General features: G+C 41.7%; 1 protein-coding gene and 1 non-coding gene across 3 annotated transcripts in view; one reads left to right on the top strand and one right to left on the bottom strand.

Moving 5' to 3' along the window:
- Positions 1–1,365: 1,365 nt before the first annotated feature.
- The window catches only part of SLC23A1 (solute carrier family 23 member 1), a 434,941-nt gene continuing 409,366 nt past the window's right edge, over positions 1,366–26,940 (bottom strand). For both annotated transcript variants that reach the window (XM_040442715.1, XM_040442724.1), the window contains exons 12-14: positions 20,954–21,097; positions 2,696–2,791; positions 1,366–1,708 (exon numbers count right to left, since the gene is read on the bottom strand). In XM_040442715.1, coding sequence (XP_040298649.1) covers positions 1,464–1,708; positions 2,696–2,791; positions 20,954–21,097 — 485 coding nt within the window. In that variant the 3' untranslated portion in view covers positions 1,366–1,463. The remainder of the gene's footprint in view (positions 1,709–2,695; positions 2,792–20,953; positions 21,098–26,940) is intronic.
- Positions 25,084–25,267, top strand: LOC120987358. Its single transcript, XR_005775996.1, has one exon. It is a non-coding gene; the product is annotated as a U2 spliceosomal RNA (small nuclear RNA).

Raw genomic sequence — 26,940 nt, forward strand, 5'->3', positions numbered from 1 at the left:
CTTTGAGGACCTGATCAGTTGTCCATAGGAAGTCTTCTGGACGAGGTTCTTCTGGCATTCCTGGGGCTCTTTTGGCGTTTGGGGGTGCGTTGGCGTTCCCAGATGCCTGGATGTGGTATGTCAGGGAGGTTGGATAAGTCCTGGATGGGGTCCCAGTTATCTATCTTGAGGGGTTCGATCTGGAGGTGATCAAAAATGGAGTCCAGGTCAGCATAATTGGAGACAGAGAGCCTGCGGCCTTCATACATGAATGAAAGGCCAAATGGGAAGGACCATCTGTATGGGATCCTATGCTCTCTAAGCCAGCTTGTAAGCGGTTTCAGGGATCTTCTTTTGTCCAGGGTGGACTGTGCTAAGTCCTGAAAGATTTGAATATGATGGCCATCCCAGGACACTGCCGGATTGACGGGCTTTAAGGATGACTGCCTCTTTAACAGGGAAGCTGAGGAATTTACATATAATGTCCCTTGGTGGGGCTGAGGCAGCGGGCTTAGGCCTAAGAGCTCGGTGGGCTTTCTCTAAAATAACTTCATGGGCCGATTCTGGGCCAAGAAGGGACATGCAGATTTGTACCACTGTGCTTGCAATGTCTCCTGTGTCCACAGATTCCGGGACACCGCGGAAACGTAGATTATTACGCCTACCTCTATTTTCCTGATCTTCCAGGGAGTGGCAGAGGCAGTTCATTTTATGTTGGATGGCCTGGAAACGCTGTGACACTTCTGTTTGATGCCGCATGATGGCTTCTTGTGTGTTCTCTAGTATTTCCACTCGGCCTCCCACCTGCGATATATCCTGCTTAATAGCAGCTAGGTCGGAACTTAATGGTTTCAGGGCGGACGCCAGGGAAGAAGACAGTAACTCCTTTAGAAAGGAGCGTGAGATCGGAAGGTTGTCTGAGTCTTCCTCACCACCGGTGGCTTGATCCAGCAGCTCAGTGTGTTTTGAGCGCGGAGCGTGCGTTGGAGTCAGCGCCATCTTGGGGTCTTTGGAGACATGCAGCACTGCTGCTTTCTTGATAAATCTGTCCATCTCTCCGGTGGTAGGATTCCTCCTGTACTGTGCAGCTTGGTCTCCGGGTCTGGGACCTCCGATTTTCACCCTGATCGGTGTGCCAGCTTGTGATAAAAAGGCTTCAGTGGTGATCTCAGTAACGGAGCTGCAGCCTCAAGCGTCCATGCTGCTCAGGCGCTAGCTCCGCCCCTTGTTTTCTATATTTTTTATTCAATTTTTATTTTTTTATTTTTTGTTCGTACCTTGCCTTCTATTACACTTCTATTTGTACTGTTGTTATTTTCTAAAGATTAAAAAATGAATAAAGATGTGAATAAATAAACACCTGGATTTGCTAATGAAGCCATAGAGTAACTTTAAATTGCAATCTTTATTTCAAAAGTTATGAAGACTTTTATGGGATAGTCTTTTATCTCTGGTAACATAAACGCGTTTTATATCATTTGGTATTATACTTTAGTACATAGCACATTGTTTCCTGGATCCAGATTCGTCAAATCTGTGGCAGGATCCTTTTGAAGAGCAGCTTTGAAACCTTTAAAAACTGGACATATTGGTAGCCATCTGAAGCACTTCACTTTCTTAACTAATTTCATCCCACATGGAAAATCATAACTTTTTAGATCTGTGCATGTGTCACTGCTGGCATTTGCTCCATGCTTCCATTGCACCAGTCCCCGCTCTTTTTCTGAACCTGCAAGAGATATTCACAAAGTATATGATATCTTAATAGATTCAAAGTACAGACGTGTTTCTTTAGCCTGTCATTAAAGCCTTCTTAGGAATGGAGCAGCTGCCACTCCATTCGTCTACAGAAACTGCCAGGCATATTTAAGCACTATCTTCTGCAGTTCCATAGACTTTGCATTGAGCAATAGTGCACATACTCAACATGGGATTTCCATTATCATGGTTTAGTAGGGTCCCAGCAGTTGTAACATTTCTACCATATGTAGTGTACAGGGGATAACTAGTTCTAACTTGAATACCATTTTAAAGGATAACTGTCATATTTATTTATTTTTTTGCTAGTTTATTAGAGCAAGGCATGTATACCTGAGTTAGTCTGTCAGTGATTGTCAAAAGATCTGTAATTTCCTTATAATAACAGCTTTCATTAATGTCCTCTGTCCCTTTCCACTCCTCCCTTAAAAGACCATTGCTAGGGCTCATCTGTCTCTGGCTAGGAAGACGGAGGGGCGGTCCTTCACACTGCATGCCTGCATTAGGCTTCAGAGTGAGGAGGCGTGTCTCCCAGTAATCCAATTTGATTGGCTGGCAGGAAGCTGCTGGCTACAGCAAGTTTGTATGTGACCTGCCTGAGGGAATGCAGTTTTGGCCTCAGAGAATTGGCAGAGGAGCTATCTTGAGAAGATCCTCATAATGTAGGAATCAAAACAGCCGTAACTAAGGGGAAAACTCAAGGAAAACAGTGGTAAGTGAAGAAACTAAAGATTGCTTTATGCATAATGGTGCTGCAGCAGTAACAACAGATTTTTTAATGAAAATATGACAGTTATCCTTTAAGGCTGTGTGTAGACTATAACTATGGAAATTTTCCTTCAAATAGATTCTGTTTCATTTTAAAAGTCTTCTTATGGCACCAAATTTTATGCTGTGCATGAATACAAGTCATGTACATTGTCATGCTTCACTATCTATGTTTACTAATATACTTTACCTGGTATGGTATTGTCCAGGAAAAAAGCTATGCATCCTCCAACAAACATTTCTGTAGTTAGCAGCACAGTCAATATCTGATCCAACTCTGGTAAACCTGTAAGAATCCAATAATTAGTGAAAGAGGCATACAATCTTACATCTTGAAGTATGCTGTCCTCATCTGTGTAGTATGCCACACAGTCAATTAACACCTTTGAAAACCACATGTGTTTTACAGCAAATTGCTCTGGTTTTGTGTTGTTGTTATTAACTGCACAGTAACCGATGGCCTATGCGCACTCCTCTGGTCCTGGCCACCAGAGGCCAGCACCTTTTACTGTAGTGTGCAAGCACGACCATCACTGATGGATTGCAGGGTGGTTGTAACCATGGAAACAAGCAGTGTATAATGTGATGGAAAAATGAATCCAGCCAGCAAAGGAAGCAATACAGATAATAATGCAACGTGCCCTCCCCCAGGGCCCCTATCATGTCCCAGGTGTTGTTGGAATGCTGAGTGATGTATTGTGGCCTAAATGTTTCTTTATGTGTCATGGTGCTCCTACCTGGATGCTGCTGGACCCCAGGCAAAAAAAAAGGGGGTTTGAATTGGGGTATGAAAGAAAGATTGAGTTCAGACCTTGTATGTAGTTGAACAGAAGCTTTACTTGAGTAAACGTTGATAAAAAACAAGCTTCAAGCTTTGTCTTGGTCCCAGCAGGCGTTAGCATAAACTGGCAGGCTTGTTTAATAACTCTGCTTGCTCCCTTCTTCTGCTGTACTGCGAGGCTTGCATAACAACTTTGCTTTCCTTCTTTATGCTGCACTAAATTATGTTTAAGTCTGGTTTCTGTATGTCTGATCTGCTCTGGTATCCTTGGATGGGGTGCCATCTACTGTTATTCTCCTCCTGACACTCAGTAAAACCTATTTTCAGCTGATTTATCTTATGGTGGCCGAAGAACTATTCTTTTGGCCCATATGATTTCCAGACAACTTTTTTCACGGCCAGCAGAGCTTAGGGTTCTCTGGCTGGCATAGGCACGCCTGAGTGTGCCCCTGCTCACACACCTCCTGTCTAGCTTGCACTAGAACTTGAACTCCCTGGAAACTTCTGCCCCACCCTTCGAGCAGAAAGCAGGACTCGTCCACTTCTGCCCAAATGGGGGAGAATGAAATGGTAAGTTCCATTCTCTCTGTACTATAGCTCTGCCATTTCTGCTGCCATCTGCTGGTGAACCAGGCAAATTACATGTAATAAAACAGTTGCATAACAAGATTAGGAATGCGCAGTGTAGAGAACCTGTACAGAAATACATAGATAACATTTATGTTAGACCATAAAAGATAGTAGCAGGGTGTAGGAGTGGTAACATCACTCTGGGGTGTTACAATAACAATACGTTAATAAGTAAGTACCTTGTATTTACTTTATCTACATAATAAATGCTATTTGCTGATGTGACACAACCCTTTTAAGTGTGAACCCAGCAATATGCTAACAAAACCTATGTTTGCACAATGCAGGGAGACAGGAACAAAAAAACAAAAAAAGCTGACTTTTGAGCTGAAAATCCTGATTTTATTTCAAAATCACACAAATCTTTTTTTATTTAGGCTTCCTTCATACACAGTATTTTTCAAGGTATTTTTAAGGTCTCATGCACATAACCGTTATTCCCTGACCCAAAAATGACTGTATGATAGAAAGTTATGATACAGTCAGTTCATTTCTAATCGTGTGGCTATTGCAGTGTATTTACAAGATGATTAGTGTTCAGCACGAATATTCAAAAAGCAAATTTTTATCTCGAATATCGCCACTTCGATAATTCGCGAATATTTAGAATATAGTGCTATATATTCGTTATATCAAATATTTGTAATTTTTTCCATCTGAACACATGATTCCTCCCTGCTTCTTGCTTGTGGGCCAATGAGTCATTGGCCCACAAACACCTTAAGCAGGGAGGAATCATGACTTCAGATGGGAAAAAAATGATGAATATTCGAAATAATTAATATATAGCACTATATGCAATATAAATATTATATATATTATCATTACCTTGCCGATTTTCGAGTAAAAAAAAAGAATGTAGAATATAACGAATATTCGAATTCGCGAATATTCGATGAATATTCTACAAAATATTTGTGAAATATCACAAATTTGAATATGACCCCTGCCGCTCATCACTAAGGCTCCATTCACATGTCCGCAATTTCGTTCTGCATTTTGCGGAACGGAATTGCGGACCCATTCATTCCTATGGGGCAGCATGATGTGCTGCCCGGACACGGAATTGCGGATCCACACTTCCGGGTCCGCACTTCCGTTCCGCTAAAAAATAGAACATGTCCTATTCTTGTCCTCAATTGCGGACAAGAACAGGCACATTCTATTAGTGCCGGCAATGTTCGGTCCGCAAAATGCGGAACGCACATTGCCGCTTCCGTGTTTTGCGGATCCACGGCTACGTGTATCCGCAAAACACGTTGCGGACGTGTGAATGGAGCCTAATGATGAGGTGAGTACACTGCAATAGCCCAGCGATCAGATTAAAAACTGACTGTATTATAAATTACTATGATACAGTTTGGGTTAGGGGAGCCGCATTCGGTTCGAGTGATGCAGTCGACACACAGACCATGTTTCCTGGGCCAATCACGGTTGTGTGCATGAGCCCTAACTTTTTAACAACTTTGCATATGTAAATTGTTTTCGCACTGTTTTTAAGGACAATAGAGGCTTGCTTTTAGTCAACCATTTTCATAAATTTTCTTTTTACATTTTTTATAAATAAAGAAAAATTTTGTAAATGTAGAACACACTTTTTTCTTATTTAGAATAACACATTTTTCAAATAACTAATACTTTTTAATTTATTACAATTTTATCATTTTATGCTGGTAATACTAACCCCAGATATGAAGGATATTTGTAATGCTACTAGCCTGTCTTACACAGTGCAAAGCTAATTGTGTCTATTTGGTCTGCCAGCTTGTTTTTTGGTCAGAGTTAACTTTTTTGTCACCATGTTTGCACCCACACAAAGAATGAGTGAATTGATTCGTAATGACCAAATTTGTTTGTCATGAATTTCACAAAAATTCACCCCCCAAATGAATAAAATTTCAGCGATTGGATTCGGATGCTATTTTACTGTCAGCATAGGCATGCGCACGGGGTGTGCCGGGTGTGCCTGGGCACACCCTAATCAAGCCGACTTGAGGTTTACAAAATGCGCTCAGCCGCCGATTTCATTGTTCATTAGCGCACTGAGCGCTGTGAGTGGCACTGCAGGCAGCAGAGCAATACAGCTGATGCCTGAAATCTCCAATAACAGAGCTCTGTACATTACCTACCCTATAAAAATATACCACGATCTAACCCCTCAGGTGAATGCCGCAAAAAAATTATAATTTTTGGTCACCTTGCCTCACAAAAAGTATAATGTGAGGCGATCAAAAAGTACTATGTACCCCAAAACAGTACCAATGAAAACATAATTTCATACTGCAAAAAACGAGCCCCCAAACAAGACGATTGGTAGAAAATTAAAAAGAATGACTCTCAGAAAATGGCGTTCAAAAACATGATTTTGTATAAAAAAAATGCTTTGTGTAAAAGTGGTAAGACATAAAAAAAGTATATAAAATTGGTATCTTGGTAATTGGTATTCGTGCTGACTAGCAGAATAAAGATAACGTCATTTTTTTTCCAAATGGTGCATGCTGCAATAACAAAACCCCAAAAACTATTTATTCTGCTTCCCAAAAAGCAAAATATAAAGGGTCCAAAAAGTCATATGTACCTCAAAATAGAACCAATGATGATGGCAACTCATCCCACAAAAAAAATAAGCCTTCACACAGCTCCAACGAGAGAAATATAAATTTATGTTTGTCAGAAAACGGCTGTACTCCAAAGACCGTTCAATAGCAACATGGCACCCGTAAATGAATCGATCAAAATCTGAGCTGCAAAAGCCATATGGCAGCCTTTCACTTTTGAACCCTGCAGCGTAAACAAGAGTTTACCACCACATTTATGGGATTTCAGCATCCAGTAGAACCCACCTAACAATTTAAAGGGCATGGTGTGTTTCAGATGGCACGCACTAGGCACAATATATTGGGCACTGAAACACCATATCTGTGGAAAACTTGCAATTTTAATTTTGCACAGTCCCCAGCTCATTATTTCTGCAAAACACCTGTGGGGTCAAAACGCTCACTCCACTCCTCAATAAATACATTGAGGGGTGTAGTTTCTGATATAGGGTCACTTTTGGGGGTTCCATTTATTATTTAACCCAGAGCCTCTATAGTTGTCACTAGAATGTGCCTCTATTGCACATAATACTGTTTTACTCTTGAGCCCTGAGGGAAAAGATTAGGGCCACATGTAGGGAGTTTCTACAAAAGAAAGCCTAGCATAATTAGAGGGCTTGCTTTTCACACTGACACGCAATGGGCACAACATATTGGGCACTGAAATGGCATGTCTGTGTAAAACTTGCAGTTTTCACTTTGCACCATCTGCTGTTAATTGATTTTTGATCACAACACCCCTTGGTAAATTCTCTTAGGGGTGTAGTTTCTAAAATGGGGTCACTTTTTGGGGTGTTTTTTCACCTCCTAGCCAGTTGTCAGCCAGTGCTGTATAAATCGCCAATCTAGGCCTCAAATGCACATGGTGCTCTTTCTCTTTTGATCCCTGTGGTGTGCGTATACAGCACTTTACAACCACATATGCGGTGTTGTCGTATTAAGGAGAAAATGGGTAACAAATTACGGGGTACACTACTTCCTGTTACCTCTTGTGAAAATGAAAAATTTGGGGCTAAAGAAAAATTTTCTTGTAAAATATGTAATTCCTTGGGCGTTGTAGTTTCCAAAATGGGGTCATTTCTTGGAGGCTTCCACTGTAGGGGACTTCTGGGTGTCTTCAAATGTAACATGGCAGCTGAAAATGATCACAGTTAAATCTGCCCTCCAAAAATGGTGTTCCTTCCCTTCTGATCCCTGCTGTGCTCCCATACAGCAGTTTACGACCACATATGGGGTGTTCATGAGAAAATGGCTAAATTGTGGAATGCATTTCCCTGTTCCCCCTTGTGATCATTTTTTTAAATATGTAACTTTTCATCTTAATGGCCAAGTATTTCCAAATTCTATGAAATTACTGTTGGGCCAAAATGCTCAATGCACGCTAGAAAAATTCCTTGGGTGGGTGTAAGTACCAAATGGGGGTCACATTTGGGGGGTTTCAACTTTAGGGGTACCTCAGGGTGTCTTCAAATACAAGAAAAATCACAGAAAATAATGAACTAATACAATAGATGCAAACATTATATATGGACTAAGCACTACACTTCTGTGCCCACCTACCAGCCCCAAGATGATATCTGTCTGGACCTACTCTAAACCTATCTATGCCGTTGGGCATCTACAGTTGTGTTCAAAATAATAGCAGTGTGTTTAACAAAGTGAATAAAAGCTCTAAATCCTTCTAATATCTTTTATTTCCATACACACAAATGTATTGGGAACACTACACATTCTATTCCAAATCAAAACATGAAGAAAAAATATATCAAATTTGTGTTGTTCCTCTAAACAAACTGAAGAAAATTTAATATTAGACTGTTCAAAAAAATAGCAGTGTTTGTATTCTTCTTTACAAACTAAAACATTCACTATATAAACTGAAAACTGAAGAATTTGCTTTCCTTTGAATCACTTTACTAATATTTAGTTGTATAACCACTGTTTCTGAGAACTGCTGTACATCTGTGTTGCATGGAGTCAACCAATTTCTGGCACCTGTGAACAGGTATTCCAACCCAGAATGATTGGACTACATTCCACAGTTCTTCTCTATTTCTTGGTTTTGCCTCAGAAACTGCATCTTTTATGTCACCCCACAAGTTTTCTATTGGATTAAGATCCGGGGATTGGGCTAACCACTCCATAACGTCAATCTTGTTGGTCTGGAACCAAGATGTTGCACGTTTACTGGTGTGTTTGGGGTTGTCTTGTTGGAACACCCATTTCAAGGGCATTTCCTCTTCAGCATTAGGCAGCATGACCTTTTCAAGTATTCTGATGTATTCAAACTGATCCATGATCCCTGGTATGTGATAAATAGGCCCAACACCCTAGTATGAGAAACATCCCCATATCAGGATGCTTGCGCCACCATGCTTCACTGTCTTCACAGTGTAGTGTGGCTTGAATTCAGTGTTTGGGGGTCGTCTGACAAACTGTCTCCGGCCACTAGACCCAAAAAGAACAATCTTACTTTCATCGGTCAACAAAATGTCTCTTTAGGCTAGTCAATGTGCTCTTTGGCAAATTGTAACTTCTTCAGCACGTGTTTTTTCAATAATGGAACTTTGCGGGGGGCTTCTTGCCGATAGCTTGGCTTCACATATGGGTCTTCTAATTGTAACAGTACTCACAGGTAATTTTAGACCTTCTTTGATCTTCCTGGAGCTGATTGTTGGCTGAGTTCTTGCCATTTGGGCTATTCTTCTATCAATTTGAATGGTAGTTTTTCGCTTTCTTCCACGTCTTTCAGGTTTTGGTTGCCATTTTAAAGTATTTGCGATCATTTTAGCTGAGCAGCCTATCATTTTCTGCACTTCTTTATATGTTTTCCCCTCTTCAATCAACTTTTTAATCAAGGTACGCTGTTCTTCTGGACAATGTCTGGAACAACCCATTTTCCTCAGAATTTCAGAGAGAAATGCACTGTAACCAGCATGTACAATATTTGCTGCCTCCCTTCCTTAAATAAGGACAATAATTTCCACCTGTTTTTTAACCCCTTAAGGACACATGACGTACCGGTACGGCATGTTTCCCAAGTCCTTAAGGACACATGACGTCCTTAAGGACACATGACACGATTGTGGCGCGGCGGGGGTTAATCGGAACAGGATGGCCGCTGAAATTATTCAGCGGGAATCCTGTCACAACGCCGGGGGGGGGGGGTCATGTGACCCCCCCGTATCAGCGATCGCAGCAAACCGCAGGTCAATTCAGAAACTTTTAAATGCCCAAAATAAAGATTTTTTCACCCCCCTGCACCCCTGAATGATTTTATGCCGGCGGGTGGTGCGGGGGGGAGTCGCGGTTGGTGCGGGAGGCGGGCGGTGCGGCAGGCGGGATCGCGATCCCCCGCCCGCCTCCTCTTGAATATTCATCGGTGTCCAGTGGGTATACCAGAGTGTCAGCACATTGCTGACACTCTGGTATAATCGGCTGACATCTGTGCTGTGATGTCAGCCGTTTAACCCTTTCCATACCGCGGTCCATACGGATCGCTGTATGGAAAAGGTTAACAGTCAGGGAGCTCCCACCCTCTCCCATCGGGGGGGTGCTGTGCCTTTGCAGCCCCCAGACAGGATGGTGTCACAGAGGGAGGGAGCCCCCATCCTCCCCCTTCCCTGTCTGCTCAGTTGTGGCAGACGGGGAAGGTTCCCATGGCAACAGGACGCCTTCTCAGGCATCCTGCTGTCCATGGTGCTGAACAGATCTGTGCTAAAGGCATAGATCTGTTCAGACAAAGTGTAAGTAAAATACAGTGCAATACACTATATAGCGTACTGTACTGTATTATACAGACATCAGACCCACTGGATCTTCAAGAACCAAGTGGGTCTGGGACAAAAAATAAATAAAAAAAAGTGAAAAAAGTAAAGATAAATAAAACACATTTATCACTGAATAAAAATTAAAAAAATAAAATACACTACTACAGGACTGATCTAAAAAACGGTCATGTTACTTTCCCCGAAAAGTGAACGCCATAAAAATAAAAAATTGAAGGAAATTGAAATTTTGCCCACCTTACTTCCCAAAAAAGGTAATAAAAGTGATCAAAAAAGTCGCATGTACGCCAAAATAGTACCAATCAAACCGTCACCTCATCCCACAAAAAATGAGCCCCTACATGAAACAATGGCCCAAAAAACACTATAACATGATTTTTTTTGTTTCAAAAAGGATATTATTGTGTAAAACTTACATAAATAAAAAAAAGTATACATATTAGGTATCACCGCGTCCGTATAAACCAGCTCTATAATAATATCACATGACCTAATTCCTCAGATCAACACCGCAAAAATAAAAAATAAAAACTGTGCTAAATAAACCATTTTTTGTCACCTTACATCACAAAAAGTGTAATAGCAAGCGATCAAAAAGTCATATGCACCCCAAAATAGCGCCAATCAAACCGTCATCTCATCCGGCGAAAATCATACCCTACCCAAGATAATCGCCCAAAAACTCAAAGAACTATGGCTCTCAGACTATGGAGACACTAAAACATGATTTTTTTTGTTTCAAAAATGAAATCATTGTGTAAAACTTGCATAAATAAGAAAATTGTATACATATTAGGTATCGCCGCTTCCGTGACAACCTGCTCTATAAAAATACCACAAGATCTAACCTGTCAGATGAATGTTGTAAATAACAAAAAAAAAGTGCCAAAAAAGCTATTTCTTGTTACCTTGCCTCACAAAAAGTGTAATATACAGCAACCAAAAATCATATGTACCCTAAACTAGTACCAACAAAACTTCCACCCTATCCCGTAGTTTCTAAAATGGGGTCACTTTTTGGAGTTTCTACTCTAGGGGTGCATCAGGGGGGCTTCAAAAGGGTCATGGTGTAAAAAAAAAACAGTCTGGCAAAATCTGCTTTCCAAAAACCGTATGGCATTCCTTTCCTTTTGCGCCCTGTCGTGTGCCCATACAGCAGTTTACGACCACATATGGGGTGTTTCTGTAAACTACAGAATAAGCGCCATAAATAATGAGTTTTGTTTGGCTGTTAACCCTTGCTTTGTAACTGGAAAAAAAAAAAAAAAAGGAAAATCTGCCAAAAAAGTGAAATTTTTAACCACCTCCGGACCGCCTAACGCAGGATCGCGTTCCGGAGGTGGCAGCCCTGCGCAGAGTCACGCATATATGCGTCATCTCGCGATGGCCGAGATTTCCTGTGAACGCGCGCACACAGGCGCGCGCGCTCACAGGAACGGAAGGTAAGAGAGTTGATCTCCAGCCTGCCAGCGGCGATCGTTCGCTGGCAGGCTGGAGATGTGTTTTTTTTAACCCCTAACAGGTATATTAGACGCTGTTTTGATAACAGCGTCTAATATACCTGCTACCTGGTCCTCTGGTGGTCCCATTTGTTTGGATCGACCACCAGAGGACACAGGTAGCTCAGTAAAGTCCCACCAAGCACCACTACACTACACTACACCCCCCCCGTCACTTATTAACCCCTTATTAGCCCCTGATCACCCCTGATCACCCCATATAGACTCCCTGATCACCCCCCTGTCATTGATCACCCCCCTGTCATTGATTACCCCCTGTAAAGCTCCATTCAGATGTCCGCATGATTTTTACGGATCCACTGATAGATGGATCGGATCCGCAAAACGCATCCGGACGTCTGAATGAAGCCTTACAGGGGCGTGATCAATGACTGTGGTTATCACCCCATATAGACTCCCTGATCACCCCCCCTGTCATTGATTACACCCCTGTCATTGATCAACCCCCTGTAAAGCTCCATTCAGACGTCTGCATGATTTTTACGGATCCACTGATAGATGGATCGGATCCGCAAAACGCATCCGGACGTCTGAATGAAGCCTTACAGGGGCGTGATCAATGACTGTGGTGATCACCCCATATAGACTCCCTGATCACCCCCCTGTAAAGCTCCATTCAGATGTCCGCATGATTTTTACGGATGCACTGATAGATGGATCCGATCCGCAAAACGCATCCGGACGTCTGAATGAAGCCTTACAGGGGCATGATCAATGACTGTGGTGATCACCCCATATAGACTCCCTGATCACCCCCCTGTAAAGCTCCATTCAGATGTCCGCATGATTTTTACGGATGCACTGATAGATGGATCCGATCCGCAAAACGCATCCGGACGTCTGAATGAAGCCTTACAGGGGCATGATCAATGACTGTGGTGATCACCCCATATAGACTCCCTGATCACCCCCCTGTAAAGCTCCATTCAGATGTCCGCATGATTTTTACGGATGCACTGATAGATGGATCCGATCCGCAAAACGCATCCGGACGTCTGAATGAAGCCTTACAGGGGCATGATCAATGACTGTGGTGATCACCCCATATAGACTCCCTGATCACCCCCCTGTCATTGATTACCCCCCTGTAAAGCTCCATTCAGATGTCCGCATGATTTTTACGGATGCACTGATAGATGGATCGGATCCGCAAAACGCATCCGGACGTCTGAATGAAGCCTTACAGGGGCGTGATCAATGACTGTGGTGATCACCCCATATAGACTCCCTGATCACCCCCCTGTCATTGATTACCCCCCTGTCATTGATTACCCCCCTGTAAAGCTCCATTCAGACGTCCGCATGATTTTTACGGATCCACTGATAGATGGATCGGATCCGCAAAACGCATCCGGACGTCTGAATGAAGCCTTACAGGGGCGTGATCAATGACTGTGGTGATCACCCCATATAGACTCCCTGATCACCCCCCTGTCATTGATCAACCCCCCTGTCATTGATCAACCCCCCTGTCATTGATCACCCCTCTGTAAGGCTCCATTCAGATATTTTTTTGCCCAAGTTAGCGGAATTTTATTTTTTTTTTCTTACAAAGTCTCATATTCCACTAACTTGTGTCAAAAAATAAAATCTCACATGAACTCACCATACCCCTCACGGAATCCAAATGTGTAAAATTTTTTAGACATTTATATTCCAGACTTCTTCTCACGCTTTAGGGCCCCTAGAATGCCAGGGCAGTATAAATACCCCACATGTGACCCCATTTCGGAAAGAAGACACCCCCAGGTATTCCGTGAGGGGCATATTGAGTCCATGAAAGATTGAAATTTTTGTCCCAAGTTAGCGGAACGGGAGACTTTGTGAGAAAAAAATTAAAAATATCAATTTCCGCTAACTTGTGCCAAAAAAAAAAAATTTCTATGAACTCGCCATGCCCCTCATTGAATACCTTGGGGTGTCTTCTTTCCAAAATGGGGTCACATGTGGGGTATTTATACTGCCCTGGCATTCTAGGGGCCCCAAAGCGTGAGAAGAAGTCTGGTATCCAAATGTCTTGGTCAAATGCCAACTTTGTATAAAAAAATGGGAAAAGTTGTCTTTTGCCAAGATATTTCTCTCACCCAGCATGGGTATATGTAAAATGACACCCCAAAACACATTCCCCAACTTCTCCTGAATACGGCGATACCACATGTGTGACACTTTTTTGCAGCCTAGGTGGGCAAAGGGGCCCATATTCCAAAGAGCACCTTTAGGATTTCACAGGTCATTTACCTACTTACCACACATTAGGGCCCCTGGAAAATGCCAGGGCAGTATAACTACCCCACAAGTGACCCCATTTTTGAAAGAAGACACCCCAAGGTATTCCGTGAGGGGCATGGCGAGTTCCTAGAATTTTTTATTTTTTGTCACAAGTTAGTGGAAAATGCTGATTTTTTTTTTTTCATACAAAGTCTCATATTCCACTAACTTGTGACAAAAAATAAAAAGTTCCATGAACTCACTATGCCCATCAGCGAATACCTTGGGGTCTCTTCTTTCCAAAATGGGGTCACTTGTGGGGTAGTTATACTGCCCTGGCATTCTAGGGGCCCAAATGTGTGGTAAGGAGTTTGAAATCAAATTCTGTAAAAAATGACCTGTGAAATCCGAAAGGTGCTCTTTTGAATATGGGCCCCTTTGCCCACCTAGGCTGCAAAAAAGTGTCACACATCTGGTATCTCCGTAATCGGGAGAAGTTGGGGAATGTGTTTTGGGGTGTCATTTTACATATACCCATGCTGGGTGAGAGAAATATCTTGGCAAAAGACAACTTTTCCCATTTTTTTATACAAAGTTGGCATTTGACCAAGATATTTATCTCACCCAGCATGGGTATATGTAAAAAGACACCCCAAAACACATTCCTCAACTTCTCCTGAATACAGAGATACCAGATGTGTGACACTTTTTTGCAGCCTAGGTGGGCAAAGGGGCCCACATTCCAAAGAGCACCTTTCGGATTTCACAGGTCATTTACCTACTTACCACACATTTGGGCCCCTAGAATGCCAGGGCAGTATAACTACCCCACAAGTGACCCCATTTTGGAAAGAAGAGACCCCAAGGTATTCGCTGATGGGCATAGTGAGTTCATGGAAGTTTTTATTTTTTGTCACAAGTTTGTGGAATATGAGACTTTGTATGAAAAAAAAAAAAAAAAAAAAAAAAATCATCATTTTCCACTAACTTGTGACAAAAAATAAAAAATTCTAGGAACTCGCCATGCCCCTCACGGAATACCTTGGGGTGTCTTCTTTCCAAAATGGGGTCACTTGTGGGGTAGTTATACTGCCCTGGTATTCTAGGGGCCCAAATGTGTGGTAAGGAGTTTGAAATCAAATTCAGGAAAAAATGAGGAGTGAAATCCGAAAGGTGCTCTTTGGAATATGGGCCCCTTTGCCCACCTAAGCTGCAAAAAAGTGTCACACATCTGGTATCCCCGTACTCAGGAGAAGTTGAGGAATGCGTTTTGGGGTGTCTTTTTACATATACCCATGCTGGGTGAGATAAATATCTTGGTCAAATGCCAACTTTGTATAAAAAAAATGGGAAAAGTTGTCTTTTGCCAAGATATTTCTCTCACCCAGCATGGGTATATATAAAATGACACCCCAAAACACATTCCCCACCTTCTCCTGAGTACGGAGATACCAGATGTGTGACACTTTTTTGCAGCCTAGGTGGGCAAAGGGGCCCATATTCCAAAGAGCACCTTTCGGATTTCACAGGTCATTTTTTACAGAATTTGATTTCAAACTCCTTACCACACATTTGGGCCCCTAGAATGCCAGGGCAGTATAACTACCCCACAAGTGACCCCATTTTGGAAAGAAGAGACCCCAAGGTATTCGCTGATGGGCATAGTGAGTTCATAGAACTTTTTATTTTTTGTCACAAGTTAGTGGAATATGAGACTTTGTAAGAAAAAAAAATCAAAAAAAAAAAATCATAATTTTCCGCTAACTTGTGACAAAAAATAAAAAGTTCTATGAACTCACTATGCCCATCAGCGAATACCTTAGGGTGTGTACTTTCAGAAATGGGGTCATTTGTGGGGTGTTTGTACTGTCTGGGCATTGTAGAACCTCAGGAAACATGACAGGTGCTCAGAAAGTCAGAGCTGCTTCAAAAAGCGGAAATTCACATTTTTGTACCATAGTTTGTAAACGCTATAACTTTTACCCAAACCATTTTTTTTTTACCCAAACATTTTTTTTTATCAAAGACATGTAGAACTATAAATTTAGAGCAAAATTTCTATATGGATGTCGTTTTTTTTGCAAAATTTTACAACTGAAAGTGAAAAATGTCATTTTTTGCAAAAAAATCGTTAAATTTCGATTAATAACAAAAAAAGTAAAAATTTCAGCAGCAATGAAATACCACCAAATGAAAGCTCTATTAGTGAGAAGAAAAGGAGGTAAAATTCATTTGGGTGGTAAGTTGCATGACCGAGCAATAAACGGTGAAAGTAGTGTAGGTCAGAAGTGTAAAAAGTGGCCTGGTCTTTCAGGGTGTTTAAGCACTGGGGGCTGAAGTGGTTAAATTGTATCTCTATTTTCCATTAATTCTTGTGGAACACCTAAAGGGTTAACAACGTTTGTAAAATCAGTTTTGAATACCTTGAGGGGTGTCATTTCTAGAATGGGGTCATTTTGGGTGGTTTCTATTATGTAAGCTTCACAAAGTGACTTCAGACCTGAACTGATCCTTAAAAAGTTGGTTTTTGAAACTTTCTGAGAAATTTCAAAATTTTCTTCTAAACTTCTAAGCCTTGTAACGTCCCCCAAAAATAAAATGTCATTCCCAAAATGATCCTAACATGAAGAAGACATATGGGAAATGTAATATAATAACTATTTTTGTAGGTATTAATATGTATTATAGAAGTAGAGAAATTGAAACTTGGAAATTAGCTAATTTTTCAAAATTTTTGGCAAATTTGGTATTTTTTTATAAATAAAAATGTTTTTTTTTTTACTCCATTTTACCAGTGTCATGAAGTACAATATGTGACGAAAAAACTATCTCAGAATTGCCTGGATAAGTCAAAGCGTTTTAAAGTTATCACCACATAAAGTGACACTGGTAAGATTTGCAAAAAATGGCCTGGTCCTAAAGGTGAAAATGAGCCCGGTCCTTAAGGGGTTAAAGAATGAATGACCTCACTTATTGAACTCCACACTGATATTATTTTGAACATGCCCCTTTCAATAAGTGATTGAATTACAGAGAATTAGCAGCATGCATGTCATGACTGTTGGGTCTGTAGGATTTCTATTACTCTACTACACCTGCTAGTAAATTATTTGCCATGTAGAAATATCACTTCTACCAAAAACAGTGATTGATCAGGTTAGTGATGTTTGACTGCTATTATTTTGAACACAACTGTACATTCAGGAGAGCAGACCCTGCACATATAGCGGGCTGCTTCTGGTCACCTCATTGTGCAACCAATGAGAGGAATACCATGCAAAGCTATATGTAACAACTAATCAAGGTCTCCTGTGGGATAGGCAGGGCAAAAGTGCACAAAAATGCTACTCCCAAGATAAAGTAGAAACGTATTCACACTTGAAGGTGCCACTCCTTCAAGTGTATACTACAGATTAAACAAAAATCTCAGAAAAAGATTTCCCACAGGCAATAGTCCTAAGAGACTTGAGGGGACTACATACCAATTTTCAGGGCAACTGTAGCAACTTCAATTCATGTATAGGTCACAAATCAATTTTTTTTCCAAAAAATCAGACATAAAACTAATTTCAAGAAATTCACTCATCTCCTAGACCTTAACCAATCAGATCCTTATATCAGCAGCTGCACCATAGGCTGTTCGGTATGCCATATCTAGACACCGCCTGAAGCAGTAATTGTGCAATCATCAAGTGAAGTGAAACTGTAATTATATGGCAGCTCTGAAAACTGGCATACTGCTAGCTGCTGTATATTATGTGATGTGGTTGGGGACTTAGTTCAGCATGAATCTGAAAGAAAATATTCTGCCATGCCACTATATAGAGAAGGAGAAAAATCCGGAGGTATTGGAACCACTTGTTTCGGCGCTGTGAAGCACAATGTTGTAGGCGGGACTTGTTTTTTCACGCAAAGTTTATTTTGGTCAACGCATTTCAAGGGCTTGCAGCCCCCTTCATCAGGACAATATTCACATATTGGTATGTGAATATTGTCCTGATGAAGGGGGCTGCAAGCCCTTGAAAGGCTTTGACCAAAATAAACCTTGCGTGAAAAAACAAGTCCCGCCTATAACATCGTGCTTGACAGCGCCGAAACAAGTGATTCCAATACCTCTGGATTTTTCTCCTTCTCATTTCGTCACTGCACAAAATCCAAAGGAAAGTGCAGTTGGTAACCGGGGCTGCAGTCACGCGAACCTACCGGAGGCTGGTCGGAATCCAAAAATTACCAGCAAGGCGAATTTAGCTGTTGTGACTATCACAACACCTTTCGGTATTACCTCATTTTGCCTATTTGTGAAACAATACCACACATGAGGCGCTGCCTCCTCTCTTTATCTTTTTTATTTACATGCCACTATATAGAGCTATTCTCATCTACAAGAAACCCCCTAATATTTTATGGAACATGATAGGACAGCTTAAGGAGCAAAAACTCAGCATTATTAAGTTGCTTGTACAGTGACCAAATGTCCTCTTTTCCCCAGACATGTCCTCTTTTTGGGACCTTAAAAGTAGGTGAATTTTTATTTATTTTTTACTGTGGGTGACTTTGTAGGAGGCCGGGGAGCGGTAAATGTAGCACTGCCAGGGCTGTTATTACTCATTGCTCCCTAGTTTACACTGGATTCCATGCTATGCTGTACTGAGTTATGACAGCGTTCAGCACAAGGACTTAGTGAGTACTGTGACCTTACACTGAGCGACGTCAGGTCAGTACAGAGCTGCAAAACGAGCGCACCAGATCTCCAGAGTGCCGGCACCTTCCGGAAAAGGAGAGGTAAGTTAATTTATCTATTCTGATCTGAGGTCTGATTTATGGTAGGAGGGGTGCTATGGGGGCCATTACTTTGGGGGTCTAATCTGAGGTCTGATTGTTGGGGGGAATGTGATGGGGCTATTACTTTGGGTCTGAGTTGAGGTCTGATTGACGGAGTCGGGGAGTCTTATAAGAGCCATTACTTTGGAGTCTGATGTGAGGTCTGATCAATGAAGGGAGGGAGTATTATTTGTAGTGATGAAAGAAATTTTAAAAAATTTGATTCAGCTGCTTAGACAAGAAATTCGATTGGTTAGTATCTTGTCACAAATCGGATTTAATTGCATGTAGCGGGCACAATGAAGGGTAATGGCGTTCACACCGCCCCCCCCCCCCATCATTGAACCCCTCAGATGGCACGTTCAACACTAATCATGGCATCTGAGAGTCACATTGAGGTCTTTCAGGGGTTAAAAAAAGTAAATATTCACCTCATCCATTTGATTACGGAGAGGCCGTCGCAGCCATCTTGATTGAAGAAAACGTGCCCGGCCAACCTAGTGATGTCACATAGCACGTGCGAGATTTGTGGCATTTTCTTCAAACAAGATGGCTACGAGGTATGTTTTTTTTACTGCCATTTAAGGAAAAATTTATTCTTACCACGAAGCAGGAAATTCGACTTTGTGGCTAATCAAATTTTTCCTGAAATTCAGATAGAAGTCCACTTTGTTAACATTTATTTGCTCAACACTATGCCACTATGGTGTCTGATCTGAGGTCTAATTGATGGAGGGGGGAGTATAATAAGGCCATGACTTTAGGGTCGAATCTATAATATTGATTGTACCCTGGACAAGACGGAGAACACAAGTGCCACTGCCGCATTCATCAGAACACCAGGGAGGAGACATCAGCTTTTCTCCCTAGAACGCCCATAGAGAAAAGTTGATGTCTCCTCCCTGGTGTTCTGATGTCAGCTCAGAAGAATGTAACGGGGGCCACAGCGGCGCAATGGAGCGGCGCCCAGAAATAATAGTAAGTGCAGGGACATCCCCCATGTATGCCCTACATGTCCTGCTACTTAGTAAATAAAGTATGGACGCATGAAAGGTCCTCCAGTGGCCAGTAGAGCTCAAGAGGAAGTTGCCTTGGGCCCCCCAGGAGCAACTGGGCCCGGGGCAGCTGCCCCTTTTGCCCTGCTTAAAGACAGCCCTGAGCAACATTAATTTGGGGCTAATCTGGGGTCTGTATTATTTTAGGGTCTGGCCTGGCATCTGATGTCTGCACTGGGTCCCATCATTTTCTAGTTCTGTAGCTGTGCCATTTGGCACTTTTATTTTGGCAGTACAGTATTTTTGGGGCAGAAGCGGGCACATGATTGGTGAATGTTACAGGATGGCAGTATTAAAGGGGCAGATGTATAGGATCTTTGCTATAGAGGGTGGTCCCTAATGTAAAATCTATAATAGTCCAATCTACAGTGTGCTATTTATTAATCCTGGTCTCTTTTTATATTGCAGAGGAGGTGGTACACCCCTGACCACTCTGTATGGCAATGCATACTTTAGACCCTTATTGGTACAGAAATGTTCTCTCAATAATTCATATGTATATTTTGGTCAAATATAAAGTTTTTATTTAGCATTTAGACTTGGCAATAATTGTTATGATCACACTGAAACTCTGTAATAACAGGCAGGTAAGCAGTAGAGTTCATCTGTCATGGAAAGTTATTTTTTTCCCCCCCAAAGATTGGATGTTTAAAGGCAACCAGATATATATATATATATATATATACTGTAACAGATACTCATATTTGTAGTGAATAATATTGTTATTAAAAGGATTATTCATCCCTTGGGACCATTGAGGCATACTTCCCTTCCCTAATTGGCCAGACCCGTGGAAGGAAGTATACTTACCTGCTTCCCGCAGCTGGGTTCCAGCTAATTTGCTCCCCTGCAGCAGCATCCCAGTTTCCCAGTGTGAACATTCAGTTTGACACAGGTCATGTGGCCGCTGCAGGAAATGATTGGCCACAGGGATGACACGTCCTCCTTTAGTCGTCTGACCCTGTGACATGATACTCTGCAGGTCCAGCCACGTGGAGAGGTCTCCCTGAAAGGTTGCAAGGGGTGAACAAATTTGATTCTTTCTTACCTGTTTTAATATAGTTAGGATTTGAGTCCAAAAAATTCGGGAGAACTAGTCCAAAAAACAGTGAAAACCCCAATACAAATAAATTTCTTGATGAATTCATATCAACAAATTGAAGATTAGACAGGCCAATGGCTGTAATCATGCCTGGAAATAATATACAAATTAGAATATGTATCATACAACATTGTTGCAAATCTAATGTATCTAAAATGTAAAAAGTTATAATTTTCTCTAAAATTAAACATTAATTAAAAACATTTTTTTCCATGGATATAATACATTTTATCGTATTTAATACAAGCTGTGAGTCAGATTCATTAGTATATGCAGCTGTAAAGCTACAGTTAGGGAAAGATTACATATACAGTCTTTTTTATAATTTGGCTCCTGCGGTAAATTACAAAATAAGACAATGAAGTAATGGAAATTCCAATGTGCTTTTTTTAGGGCATGCTGCAGTTTTTGTAAATCAATCAGTGGCTCCCTGGCTATAGAAACAAAGTTGTAGGGTTAAGCGTACAATTTATTGCTATACCTTGAGGAAAAATGATTTAGTATTTGAATACAGTAAGTGTCTATTGCCATTTAAACCCCCACAAATTAATTTAGATTTGTATTTTATTTACTGTCATTCCACTTCAGGGACAGAGATGTTTAGGGAATATTCACATGACATTTTTGTCCCAAATTTAGCATATACACATGACGTATACATTTATATATGCCTCAGACAGATGACATACAATGGTATCAATTACTGTAGGGTTTAAGGATGACCAAATCAATTCTAAACTAATCAGATCTGTTATGAATGTCAGATCATTATTTTTTAAACATGTAAAACAGGAAAACACATAAAACGGCACATAGCGCCATTTTACTGCCCATATTGGTGGGCAAAAACCACTAGGGAAGAAGGATAAACTCAAGACACTGGGAGGAAATGGATGGGAGTACTTGCCCTGATTCAGAGGCTGACATACATGGTGGATCAGCCAATCAGGGGAGCAGCAGGCAATGCTCGACACCTGATTAATCTTGAAGCCTCATTCACACGTCAGTGTCTGTGGTCAGTGATGCATCCGTGTTTCACTGACACTGAACAGCTGAAAAATTATTTTCAAAACATCTCTTCTTAATGATCCATGAAGCACGGATGCAACATGGATGGCATCCATGTTGCATCTGTGGTTTTCACAGACCCATAGACTATAATGGACGTCATGGATCTGTGAACACGGACAAAATAGAACATGTATCCATGCTAAAAACATGTATAAAAGAACGTGAACACCCCAGAATCAGTAGTATCAGGCCACAATTTCACCCCAATTACAGAATCAAGGATAAATGGATTTACCTATGTATAAAAGAAAGTGAACATCCCAGAAACAGTAGTATCGGGCCACAATTTCATCCAATTACAGAATCAAGGATTAACTGATTTACTTATGTATAAAAGAATGTGAACACGCCAAAATCAGAAGTATCAGGCCGCAATTTCAACCCAATTACAGAATCAAAGATTAATGGATATATTTATGTATAAAAATAAATTGTGAACAACCCAAAATCAGTAGTATCAGGCTGCAATTTCACCCCAATTACAGAATCAAGGATTAACAGATTTACTTATGTATAAAAGAACGTGAACACCCAAAAATAAGTAGTATCAAGCTAAAATTTCACCCCATAATAAAGGATGAATGGAATGACTTATGTATAAAAGAACGTGAACCTCCCAAAACAGCAGTATCAGGCCGCAACTTCACCCCAGTTACAGAATCAAAGATTAATGGAATTACTTATGTAAAATAACAATGTGAACCCTCCAAAATCAGTAGTATCAGACCCCAATTTCAACCCAATTCCAGAATCCAGGATTAACAGAATTATGGAATTAGTTATGTATAAAAAGAATGTGAACAACCTAATCAGTAGTATTAGAACAATTTTTAACCCTAATTAGTGCATCAAGGTGTAATAGAATGGCTTCTCTATTAGCTAAGTGTTACACTGTTCAATTGGCCCATACACTCTCCCAATAGTGTGGATAAAATCTCCCTATTATATCCCTACACTATCTCTAAGCTGTCTCTGAACTGTTCAAAAGTAATATTTTGTAAAGAAAGTCTTTTCTAATGACTGTCACTTCTCTCCCTGCACTAAATACACAGTAAAATGGAGGAGACTGGGCAGGATGAGGCTTTTTATAGGTATGTGACTTCACAGGGGCAGGCTATCTGTTGATTGGCTTTCTGCACAGTATTATGGGTTATTTATCATTCCCGGGATTCTTACTTTCACTTTGTAACATGTGCAGCAGCCATTTTAGAAAAAATCTGATTTATTACCACGAAGAGCAAGGAAATTCAGATTTGTGATTAAATTCCAATTCGTCAACTTTGATTTGCTCAACAGTAACCTCGCCATCTGAGGGGTTAATCGAACAGGATCAGAATAATTTCTCAACCTGGTCACTGCCAGCAAATGCCTGATGGCACTAATCACATTTGGAGCTAGCTCAGCAAGTGAGCCAACTCCATACACCCCTTAACCCTCATGACTAGAGATGAGCGAATTTCATATTTTGAAATTCGTTCACGCTTCGTTTGGTGGTAAAAGCAGAATTGCATTATGGATTCCATTACCACGGACCATAACACAATTCTATGACTGAATGCATAACGGAATGCCTTTAGAGGCATTCCGTTATTCATTCCGTCATAATAGAAGTCTATTGGGTGCAAAACGGTCCTCTCCTGCATAACTGAAAAAGAGACAAATCCGTTATGCAGGCCATAGACTTCTATTATGACAGAATGCCTCTAAATACATTCCGTTATAGAATTGCGTTATGGTCCGTGGTACCGGAATCCATAGCACAATTTTAATACAGCCTTTGTTGATATTCTGTATCATTTTAAATATTTTATAAGGTATGCACCCCTATTCGACTATTCTTTTGTGCTATCCACAAAAAGGTCTTGTGTAAAAAAAATACCAGAACACTCCTAAATGATGTTTAAATATGTATTTTTTCTATTAAAGGTACTCCATAACAGACAAAATTATAGGCCGGCTCTAGTATTTTGGTCTAACCGTGGATCTCGTTCACGGCCACGTGGTATATAGAGCAGTAAACATGGTGTCAGAACTGACAAGAATGGGGCGTCCTGTATGTAGAGATGTCGCGAACATAAAATTTTCTGTTCGCGAACGGCGAATGCAAATTTTCGCAAATGTTTGTGAATGGGCAAACCGCCATAGACTTTAATAGGCAGGCGAATTTTAAAACCCACAGGGACTCTTTCTGGCCACAATAGTGATGGAAAAGTTGTTTCAAGTGGACTAACACCTGGACTGTGGCATGCCGGAGGGGGATCCATGGCAAAACTCCCATGGAAAATTACGTAGTTGACGCAGAGTCGGGTTTTAATCCATAAAGGGCATAAATCACCTAACATTCCTAAATTGTTTGGAATAACGTGCTTTAAAACATCCAGTGTGTGTATACGATCAGGTATGATGTTGTATCGATCAGGTAGTGCAAGGGTTACGCCCGCTTCACAGTGACAGACCAAACTCTGACAGACCAAACTCCCCATTTAACGCACCGCAAACAGTCCATTTGCACAACCGCAAACTCCCCATTTGCACAAGGTTGGATACCAAGCTAGCCATGTCCCGTTCCTTGTCCTCACTGATGTCATTGAAGGTCTCTTCCTCCACCCAGCCACGTACAACACCAAGGGTCCCTGAAAGGTGACAACAAGCCCCCTGGGACGTCTGCTGTGGTTGGTCTTCCACCTCCTCAAAGCCACCTTCCTCCTCTGACTCCTCTTCTTCAGACTCCTCTCTCTGCGTTGCCGCAGGTCCAGCAATCGACGACGACAAGGCTGCTTCTGGTGGTGATGGTGACCGCAACTCTTCCTCTTCATGCTTATCTACGGCCTGATCCAGCACTCTTCGCAGGGCACGCTCCCGAAAAAACGCATATGGGATGAGGTCGATGATGTTGCCTTAACTGACCAGGTTTGTCACCTCCGCAAAAGGACGCATGAGCCTACAGCCATTGTGCATGAGCGTTCAGTAACGCGGCCAAAAAATACCCAGCTCCGCAGAGGCTGTTCTCTTTTTTTTTAATAAAAAAAAATCTGTTCTTAACAGTTTAATCCCTGTTACGTCCCCTATCAGGGGACGTGTATGGAATAGATTTTAGGAACCGGGAGATGGAAAAAGATGCTTGGTCGGTCCTCTTACTTCCAATTTGGGGCACTGCGTGTGCGCTGTGCAATGTACTGTGCAATCCCAATATGAGTGGTATGTTAAGTAGTACTATTCCTATCAGTTTAATCCCTGTTATGTCCCCTATCAGGGGACGTGTATGGAATAGATTTCAGGAACCGAGAGATGGAAAAAGATGCTTGGTTGGTCCTGCTACTTCCAATTTTGGGCACTGCGCATACGCCTTGCAATGTACTGTGCCACCAGATATGAGTGGTGTGTTTAGTAGTACTATTCCTATCAGTTTAATCCCTGTTACTTCCCCTATCAGGGGCCGGTCTATGTAATAGATTTTAGGAACCGGGAGATGGAAAAAGATGCTTGGTTGGTCCTCCTACTTCCAATTTGGGGCACTGCGCGTGCGCCGTGCAATGTACTGTGCCACCAGATATGAGTGGTGTGTTAAGTAGTACTATTCCTATCAGTTTAATCCCTGTTATGTCCCCTATCAGGGGACGTGTATGGAATAGATTTTAGACAACCGCAAAGAGTTGTCAATAGTTGACACACTCATGACATAAATTTTACTCCTCTATGCGTCAATCTTGGTGTAGTGATGACTGTGCTCGTGCGCACGTTTGGGAGATTGCAGGCGATGGGGGGTTTTCAAAGCCTATGGTCGTGCTGAGGTAGTTCAGTGACAGTTAAGTGACCCAGAAAACAATGATTCTGCAGTGTGGGCCCATTGTTGGCCTAGTAGGCTTTAATGATCACAAAGAAAATTTATGTTTTTTCTATGCAAAATTATCCAGCCGATCGATTTTGGTCTGTTCACAATGAAGCAACGACCTTATCATCTGGGGTGTGCCAACATTGCCATTGCCAACACACTCATAGAGGTGGTCGCTTCATTGTGATACGAAGCCCCTTCACCACAACAAGGTAACGATCACGAAGGGGAATTGACACATGTATGTGCCTTTTTTTTGTTTTGTTTTTGCAGCCACAGTGCAGCACCAGAGGCCAGAAAAATTAGGCATGTACAAATGCCTGAAAAATTTGGTATTGTTGCAGCCGCTGCTGTAGCAGCGGCCAGAAAAATTGATGTTTTCCGGGCAAAAAGTGCACTAAAACATTGCGGCTTGAACCCTAGTTGGTGGCGGATAAGTCACGCAAGTCTTACGGCATGCAGAGATAAAATACAGCAGCGTGTGGACCATTTTTAGCCCAAGGCAGCTCATCTCATCAGGCCTTTTTTAGTCAAATGTATCGCCCACTGTCAGTCCCTTCGTGATCCTTGCCTCATTCATCTTAATAAAGGTGAGGTAATCTAGGCTTTTTTGACCTAGGCGACTTCTCTTCTCAGTGACAATACCTCCTGCTGCACTGAAGGTCCTTTCTGACAGGACACTTGAAGCGGGGCAGGCCAGAAGTTCTATCGCAAATTGGGATAGCTCAGGCCACAGGTCAAGCCTGCCCACCCAGTAGTCAAGGGGTTCATCGCTCCTCAGAGTGTCGATATCTGCAGTTAAGGCGAGGTAGTCTGCTACCTGTCGGTCGAGTCGTTCTCTGAGGGTGGACCCCGAAGGGCTGTGGTGATGCGTAGGACTTAAAAAGCTCTGCATGTCCTCCATCAACAACACGTCTGTAAAGCGTCCTGTGCGGTACGCCAGACCTGCAGGGTAATGCGATTGTGAGGTCACGGTCAATGGCAAGCGAGGGTCACTCACAGCTATATATGGAAACCCCTGGGCAGGCAT

Source organism: Bufo bufo, chromosome 1 (assembly GCF_905171765.1).
Source record: "Bufo bufo chromosome 1, aBufBuf1.1, whole genome shotgun sequence".
Taxonomy (NCBI): Eukaryota; Metazoa; Chordata; class Amphibia; order Anura; family Bufonidae; genus Bufo; species Bufo bufo.